Genomic DNA, 9,244 nt, shown 5'->3' on the forward strand with positions numbered 1-9,244 from the left:
GATTAATTGATTTAATCCTTTCAAAGCCCTGCTGAGGCAAAGGGTATTATTATTATGCCCATTATACAGATGGGGTAATTGAGGCATAGAGAGAAGTTAAGCCACTTGCCCAAGGTCACACAGGTAGTTAGAGGTGGACCCATTCTAACCCAGGTCCGTCTGATCCCAAGATTCCCTCAAAGGTGGATGTAAAATTGTGTGTGTGGGGAGACGTTTTTCTGCAGAGGGAACCCTCAGCTTTCTGTAGAAGTGCAAAGGCAGGCCTGAGTCGGGTGTGACTTAGGGAGTAGGCGGCTTCCGAGGGACTTCCCAGTGCCACCCACCCAGCTGCCTTCTCCAGCCCCGGCCACCTGGTCTCATCACTTGGAGGGCACTTCCTGTGGGTGGGGATCCCTTGGGACAGCCCAAACTTGGGGGTGCAGACAGCTCCTGTGTGCCTGCCCTTCACTGTCTGTTTCTCCTCTCACGGGCCCAGAGGGCAGATCCCCAGGCCCCCACCTGTACAGGTGGTCCCCCCTGGAAGCCACTCATGGCTGGGTGTGGGGGAACCCCATCCCCCCACAAGAACAAGGCAGGAGCCACAAGTCTCCCTCAAGATCAAAACTTAGGCTGGTAGGGGCGTGGGGAGATGGTGGCCTGGCATGTTCTGCTCATTTTTAGTAAGTTTTCCTGGTTGGTACCTGGGGGCTTTCATTCCAGTGTTGGGGATCATGTTCAGCTTTGAAGTTTTGGCTGCAATCCCAAGGCAACAGGAAGAGTCCTGTTTGACATCCCGTTAACAAATTCATTCATTCATCCAGCCCTCTCTCACTCAGCACCATTCGTTAAACAAACACTTGCTCCTCCCCTGGGCAGGTGCCAGTCACTCGGGGTGAGAAGGAAGATGGAGCAGACAGGGCTTGGAAGGGTAAACGTGGCGTGGGGTCAGGGGCAGGCAGGAGGAGAGGAGGGACCTGGTGTCCCAGGCGGGGGTCACGGACAAGCAAAGGCTGGCAGCGGACGGGATCCCCCAGGTGTCTGAAGTGGCGAAAGCACCTTTGACCCCAAATGACCAACCAGTATGGCCACTCACCCTCTTCCTTCACAAGCCCACGTTCCAGGATTTGGCGCTGCAGGCTTGACGGCAGCTGGGAGAGAGGGTCGGATCTGGGTTCCAGAATGACCCCTTCACTGACCACTGTGTGACCCTGGGCACCTCCCTTCCTCTCGCTGAACCTCAGTCTCCCTGTCCAGAACCTGCCATGGTGGGACTAAAGCAGGTTCTCAAATGCTGTTCCATGGAACCCCTAGGGTTCCACAGAGGTGCACTGGGTGGCTGCCAATGTGGTAGAGACGTTGGGTCGACAGCTAGGGTGTCAGCCTCCCACGGAGGAGCTCCTGGGCCATGAGAGGGATGTTAGTGGCAGCTCTGGCACATGAGAGGCTCTGAATGTGAAAGGCCAGCCCCACTACCAACTTGTGCGGAGTATGTCAGCGACTGGACATGAGGTGCCTGGCCTCACGGGGCCCAGATCCCTGAGCCAGCTCACTTCTCGGAGCCTCTGGGTCCTCATCTGAAAAACGGGAATAATCCTAGCCCTTAATTCACAGGATTCTTTTGACAGTTAGATAAACTTATCCCTATGATGTAATTAGATGGCGCCTGGCAAAAAAAAGTAGGTGTGCAGGAATTTTTAGCGACAATTTTTAGTTTCTACTCCCTGGCCCTCAGTCTCCTCATCCATAAAACAGAAAGAGAGAGACCTGTCTGCCAACCTTGCTGCAGGTGTGGAGGTCCCTGGGGTGGCAGGTGGGGAGATGATGGTGGTAATGGTGATTATATTAGTTTCCTAGGGCTGCATAACTATTTATCACAAACCGTGCAGCTTCAAACAACAGGAATTGATTCTGTCACAGTTCTGGAGGCTGGAAGTCTGAAATCAAGGTGTCACCAAGGTTAGTTCTTGCTGAGGGGACTAAGGGAGGATCTGTTCCGTGCCACTCTCCCAGCTTCTGGTGGTTGCTGGCAGCCTGGGGGTTCCTTGGCTTGTAGACACATCACTCCAATCTCTACGGCCATTGTCTCATGGCCTTTTCCTCTCTGCGTCTCTGTGTTTTCACGTGATCCTCTTATAAGGACTCAAGCCATGAATTAGAACCCACTCTAATCAGGTATGACCTCATCTTGATTACGTCTGCAGAGACCCTGTTTCTAAATAAGGTCACATTCACAGGTACTGGGTTGATAACTTCAACATATATTTTAGGGGGGACACAATTTGACCCACCACAGTGATGATAGTAAAGTTGGTGGTGTTGGTGGTGATGATGGTGACTTTGTAAGTGCTAAAGAGCTGTTGTGTTAATGTGGGGAACTTATAATGACTTAGGCCTAAGGGCTGATTCTTAGTTGGGATACTTTTGTTGTAAAAGAAAACCTAACTCAAATGGCTTTCTGTTGGCCCATGTAACTGAGAAGTGCAGAGGTAGGGTGGGTGTCAGGTGCGATTTGATCCAGCTGCTCCCCTGGGCCACGTGCACCAGCCATCTCCCTTTGGGACAGTTTAATAGGTACTGACGGCTCCCAAGGCAAGAAGCTCAGTGGTTTGTATGCAGGGATGACAGCATTCTTTTCTCTCATCACTGAAAGAAACGTCTGGAATTCCCTCCAACTGGCAGGATCTAGGTCACATGCTCACCATTGAACCCATCGAGGGGAATGACTTGCACTGATCAGTCTAGGTCTGGGTTGGGCGACAGGCAGGAATTCCGTTAAATGGCCTCGGTCCACCCAGCCCTGACCTTAATGTTGGGGGTGGACTCAGCCCGGTGGAGCCCCTGCTGGGAGCTTCGGGGAGAGGCAGGAAGGCGCATCCTCCGCCTGGGACCCCCCCCTCTCTTGGCTGGGGCTCCACCTGCCCCAAATGTAGGAAGGAGGATGGATGGAGGAGCATTTTCCCGCCATGGGGACAGGTGAGAATGTTCTCTGAATTTCCTTAGAAGGGCTTGGAACAAGAGAGGCCTTCGGCAGAAGTTAATTTTCTTTTTTACTTTCATTGTCAAAAATTACATAGATAATACTTGTTCATCATAGAAAAAGGAAAAAGGCTGGTCAATATCTGGTCAAGTCCAGGTGAATCCCCACCTTTCCCCGGATGGGAGGTTCTGGGCATCCGGCCGGCCCTGATGGCCGTTTGGCACTGTGGCCTGCTTCTCCTGCCGTGTCATTGCCCCCACTCTCGGTGGCCCTCTCTGACCCACATGCTCTTCTCCCACAGGCAGCCCTGGTTTTACGGCTGGGGTTTTAACCTCCCGCGAGGCCAAGCGCTGCTCGAGAAGTGGAACCTCATTCCCGAAGGCGTAGACGTCCTGGTAACCCACGGACCGCCGCTGGGTAAGACTCAGCCGGCCCCACCTCGGCCGGCTGGCCCCGCACACACCTGCTCCTGCTGGGGGAGGACGCAGGGGATGTGGGTGCTGGCAGCGGGGGCGTAGCTGGGCCTGTCGAGGGGAGCTGCGGACGGGCTCTGTTCTGAGTCCGGCTCGCTGGGGCACCAGGGACAGGTCACCCTGTCGTGGCTCTTATTTCCTGAGCACCGACTGTGTGCCGGGGGCTCGATGTGTCACCTCCTCACAGCCGCGCGGTGTGGTCAGATCAGCTGCCCCTTTCATACACGTGGTACCCTGGAGCTCGGGGAGGTCAAGAGGCAGGCTGGGCCCTTGACTCTCCAGACCTGAGTCCTGGGGGCTGAATACCACCAAGGTCACTCTCACCGGGCCCCATCCCGTGCCCCCCCCCCCACCCCATCAGACCACCCATCCCACAGTCCCCAGGGCCTGTGATCCCACCGCCGGCAGCTTTCATTCCCAGCCCCTCGGCCCCCCTCTGGCCCAAGCTGATGTCACCGCTCGCCTGGTCTCCGCGTTAGCCTGCCGTCTGCCACCCAGGCCCCTTTTTCAGTCCTCCCCTCTGCCCTTCCTCACACCCCACTTCCTGCCCCTCAGCTCGTCCCTTTGATTCTACCCCCAAACTGCATTCCAGCTCCCTCCTCTCCTCTCCACCGCTGCTGTCCCCACCTCAGTCCGTGCCAGTGTCTTGTGTCTCTTTGATGACCAGCGTGGTCTCCTCACTGGTCCCCCAGCTCTGAGTCTTGCCCCACTCAGTCCACTCTCCTCACGTCAGTAGGAGGGAATTCTCTGAATGGTCTGTTATGCCATGCCATCCCTCTATAACCCTCTGTGGCTCCCTCAGTCCTTAGAATGAAGTCCCAACTCCCAGCAGTCCTGCCCAGACCGGCCTCTTCCCCCCAGCCAGTGCCTCCACCAAACCTGTCATCACTCCCTTGGTGTTTGGGGCTGGGCTGGGCTGGGCTTGGCCATGCGGGACCAGGAGCTAACCCGATGCAGGGCTTGCCTTGAAGGCTCCAAGATGCCGGGCAGAGGGACACCGAACGGCCAGGCGCAGTGGGACACGGTCAAGGATGAGGGAAGCCTGAGACAGAGATCGTCAGAGGAGGCCCACAGAGGCTGACAGAGAGGGTGGTGTCAGCATCGGGTCTGGGAGAGGCAGGGAGGGAGGTGGGTGTGGGCAGGACGTCCCAGGTGGGAAGGGCTGTCAGGTGAGGCCCAGTGCAGCTCCAGAGTCATTCGCTCAGATACGTGTTCAGGGAGAAGCTGCCTTGAGCACCTACTGTGTGCCAGACACCCAGCCAGAGCCCTTGGCGCCTCCCTCCACCCTCACAAAGTGCTGAAATGAAGGCTTTCTTACCCCCATTTCCAAATGGAGGGAGCCCCGAGGTCCAGGTCCCTGACGTGGTTTAGGCACGACACGTGGCTTCTAGTGAGGCTCTGAGGCAGGCTTTTTTGCTTCCTTCCTCCCTCCCTCCCTCTCTCCCTCTCCTCCTTCCCCCCTTTCTACCCCTCCATCCACTCCTCCAACAGCATCTTCTGGGTTCCTGCTCTCTGGATGCCTCACCACGCCTGCTTCACACACAACACACAGCTCCTGTTTTGGGGGCGCCAGTGTGCTCAGCCCAGCCCAGTTGTTGGGTGAATTGTTGAATGTGGCACAGAGAGGTTAAGTGACTTGTCCAAGGTCACACAGCCAGTAGGTAGCAGAGGCTGGGACTTAAACGCAAGTGTCTGCTCCAAGCCTGTTCCCTGCCTAGTCCCCGTCTCTCCCCTGCCTACTGCCCGTCTCTCCTCTCTTCTTCCTCGTCTTCCTTCTTCTTTCTCTCCCTCTCTCCCTTCCTCCCTCTCTCCCTCCTTCTTTCTCTCTCTCAGCTGTAAGTCAGGTCCATTGCAGCCTGTCTGATTCTTTGAGTGGCAGGATTCCTCTTTCGCTTCCCAGCAGCTGTAGAAACCTGTTTCTCCCGCCTGAGCAGAGGGGGGCTGAGGTGAACCCTAGCTGTCTCCTTGGAGTTATCAGTTGTTCTCCCATGGTTTGTGTAGCCACGTGAGGATAATAAGCAGCCGCCATATGGGACGGCTCCGCGAGGCTGGCGGTGTGAGCAGACCCAGACATGGCCCACGTGCTCGAGGCTGCAGGGGAAGAAGAAGTTCATTTTCATGATTTTGCGATGTTTGTTTAGAAAGTTTCCAACATGGAAATCCTGCTCCTGGGTTCCGCTCTGCTGCCACCTGCTGGGGTGGCCTTGGGCCTCCGCTGTCCCTCTCCGGCCTCAGTTTGCTTCTCTCTGCAATGGGTGGATGCCAGTCTTGAGACCACTTTGAGCATGAATGGTCTGGGGGGCTCACAGCTGTCGAGACTGCTCCCTCCCCACCATGCCTGGCCTACTCGGGCTTTTATAAGTGGTCTCTCTGTGCTGCCCTGCAGGGGAGGAGCAGGGGAAGCAGGGGGGGATGAGGCTGCAAGGCCCCAGGCAGTGCAAGCTGGAGCCAGGCTTCCCTCCCTGAGGCTGAGGCAGGGCAGGGTTGGGAGAGCCGGGCAGGCTGGGTCCAGGGCCACTGTGTCTCTGAGATTGCAGAGCTGCGGCCTGGGCCCCATCATTGCCCTCCTGCTGTCTCCCCTGCCAGGCTTCCTGGACTGGGTCCCCAAGAAGATGCAGCGGGTGGGCTGCGTGGAGCTGCTCAACACGGTGCAAAGGCGCGTCCAGCCGCGGCTGCATGTCTTCGGCCACATCCATGAAGGTCAGCGGGGGCGGGGGCCTTACCTGCAGGGGGGCGGGGCGCCTCATTGGCCCTCAGGGGGGGCTGTCTCACCTCCCTTGGACCCAGTCACCTCCTCCCTGGCCAGAGGGAAATAGCCCATTTCCTACATACACTTCGTAAACGCCTATCCACGTGTCGGCTGTCAGTTAGCTATTGCTGAAATGTTTTATCACAGGAAGATGGAAGAAAAGTCTGGCAAGACTTAGAAGTAAGTTTTACTTCCTTGGAGCCCTGCAACTCTGCCATGCCTCCTCCACCCTGGGAAGTCTTCGGAGATGGCTGGGGGCTTTTTGGAGGAGGGGACATTTGGATGTGACGTGGAGGAGGTGTTAGCTTTGGGGGCACACTGTGAGCTCCTACAGGGCACGTGGCCCTGTCTTGTTGCTCACATCCCTACGGCCTGGCATACAGTAGGTGTTTAATGGATGGGGAGGGCTGCCTACCTGCCCAAGGGGCTTTATTGGCATCTCCCCCCACCACCGCCCCCCACACACAGACAGACGTGAGGTTCTGCCCCTTTTACTCTTTTTTGAAACTTTATCCCACCTGTCCAAGGCTTCCTGGTCCCATTGTACCCTGCCAGGAAGCACATGGTTTTCCCCCAAGCTTGTCTCCTGGCCTCCTGAACCTCTATCTGCTTTGGGCCAGGGCCCCTAGGACTCACATGGCTTGGTCCACATCAGATCACTTTCCAGCTCAGAAGCAAACAAAGCTCATACCCTTCCCTCTGCATCGTGCTGTCAGGGGCAGGAGTGATCAGACCTCTCCAGCCCCAAGGAGCTCACAGACTTCTGGGCAACAGATGAGCCATCAAAGGCAGAATCTGAAAGGTCGTGCGAGAGACGGTCAGCTCTTGTGCTGTGGGATAATAATAACGGCTGTCATTTTCTGTAGACCTACTGTGGGCGTGTAGTGCCATCAGATCCAAGGTTGTGTGTGATCCAAACCACACCCCTGCGTGATTGTACAAGAAAAATGCGGGCTCCAAAGAATGGGTAGCCCGCACAGAGGAGGGGAAGTGTCCCTTTTGGTTTGGAGGTGAGCTGAGCTCAAGGTTGAGGAGGATTCTGACCAGTAGATGTGGTGGGAAGAGGGTATGTTTGGGGACAGAGGTGAGGAGAAGAAAGTACATGACAACGATGGTGGTGATGATAATGATGATGGTGATGGTGATGATCATGGTGATGGTGATGACAGTGATGGTGATGATGGAGGTGGTGATGATGATAATGGTGGTGGTGATGATAGTGGTGATGGTGATGATGGAGGTGGTGATGATGATAATGATGGTGGTGATGATGGCGATGGTGATGATAATGATGGTGATGATGGTGATGATGGAGATGGTGGTAGTGACGGTGGTGATGATGATAATGGTGGTGATGATGGTGATGGTGATGATAATGATGGTGTTGATGGCGATGATGGAGATGGTGATAGTGACGGTGGTGATGATGATGATGATGGTGATGATAATGATGGTGATGATGGCGATGTTGGAGATGGTGATGGTGACGGTGGTGATGATGATGATGATAGCTGTGATAATGACGATGATGGTGACGATCATGGTGATGGTGATGATCATGGTGATGATGGTGACAGTGGTGATGATGGTGATGGTGATGATGTCAATGATGATGTCTCACCGTGTGCTTTCCAGGCACTGGGCCGAGCATGTGAATTATTATCTCATTTGCTGCTCACAGCAGGCTTGGGAGGAGCATCTATCATCATCACCATGTATAGATGAAGAGCCTATGCTTGATGGTTTCAGTAGCTCGCCCCAGACATCTTCAGCCCCTTGTGGCTGAGTGCCCTCTGACTACCACACTCACCAGACCGCCCTCACTGCTCCGGGTCCTGGTGTCACCTCTCAGCCCTGACAGCTGTGTGCTTACTTGCTAGGGTATGGAGTCATGGCGGATGGGACAACCACCTATGTGAACGCATCTGTGTGCACCGTGAACTACCAGCCCGTGAACCCACCCATAGTCATCGACCTCCCCACACCCCGGAACTCCTGACTGCCCCCACGGCCCCAGTGCTTCCCACCTGCATCAGCTACGTACACCTAGCTGAGAGCACGGACCTCCAACCCCCCTTCCTTTCATGCAGACAGCCCGTCCGGCTGCGGGGACCAGCCCAGCAGGCGGGCTGAGGCCTTGGAATGAAGAAAATCACCCCTGACTCTTCAGCCTTCTGTCATTTGGAGTCAGGACCCTGCAGGTCCGTCAGGGGTTCTGCGCTCATCGCTGATTTCTGCGTGTCCCTTCCGTGTGTTCCTTGTTAAAGGACCTACTACGCTCGTGGCCCTGTCCTGCTTGGGAAGTGACTGAATCTTTATCCTTCTCAGTTGGACACCCTCGTGGGTTTGGGAAGCCGCTGCTCTTGGACACATTCTGGAAGTTCTGGCACAAAATCTCCTTCTCACCGAGGGTCTGTGTGGCTGCAAGCCTCAGGGTTGGGGGGTGCGTGGGTGTGTCGTAGCCTGAGTGCAGGCAGCCCTTCCATTCCTTCCAGGCCTCCGAGGGAACGATCAGGGACGTCTCAGGAATCGGGCCGCACCTGGCCAGGCCGACCAGCCCTTTGCTTCATGGATCCCCCGTTTTCTTCCTGTGGGCATTTTTGCTGATGTAAACTGTGGCCTGAGCATCCCGGGCACCCGCTCGGAGCCTGGACTTGGGGGGTTGGTTCTACGGAACGAGCCTGATGAGGCCCCAGGACCAGCTGGAGGGTTCCCAAGTCCTGGATGCCCCTGGTCCCCTGGGGGCTGCGCTGCTCTGCAGAACTCAGAAGCCTGGGGGGCTCTGCGGGCCGAGGCTGCCCTGCCCCCTGTACGCACCCATACGGGTGTGGACACACACGTGCACGCGCGTGCACACACACACACACATGTGTGCTCACGCGCCCCTCTTAATTTAATAAAGTGGACCCCGTGGTTCTCGTCGCTGCCCTCGACTGGGTTCTGTCCCCCAGTGGGATTTCCCTCGTCCCTCGGATTCTGGCTGCCGTGCCCACAGCCGAAGGAGGCTGAATGGTTCACAGTCGCGCTGCCGTGTTTCTGGGTGCCAGCCAGCGGCCCCCACGGGAA

General features: G+C 56.2%; 1 protein-coding gene across 1 annotated transcript in view; it reads left to right on the top strand.

Annotated features, from left to right (window-relative positions):
- MPPED1 (metallophosphoesterase domain containing 1) overlaps positions 1–8,177 on the top strand; it is a 63,222-nt gene extending 55,045 nt beyond the window's left edge. Inside the window, exons 4-6 of the mRNA XM_068561260.1 lie at positions 3,258–3,373; positions 6,016–6,129; positions 8,059–8,177. Of these exons, the coding sequence (XP_068417361.1) occupies positions 3,258–3,373; positions 6,016–6,129; positions 8,059–8,177 (349 nt within the window). The remainder of the gene's footprint in view (positions 1–3,257; positions 3,374–6,015; positions 6,130–8,058) is intronic.
- Positions 8,178–9,244: the final 1,067 nt, after the last annotated feature.

This window comes from Eschrichtius robustus, chromosome 13 (assembly GCF_028021215.1).
Source record: "Eschrichtius robustus isolate mEscRob2 chromosome 13, mEscRob2.pri, whole genome shotgun sequence".
Lineage (NCBI taxonomy): Eukaryota > Metazoa > Chordata > Mammalia > Artiodactyla > Eschrichtiidae > Eschrichtius > Eschrichtius robustus.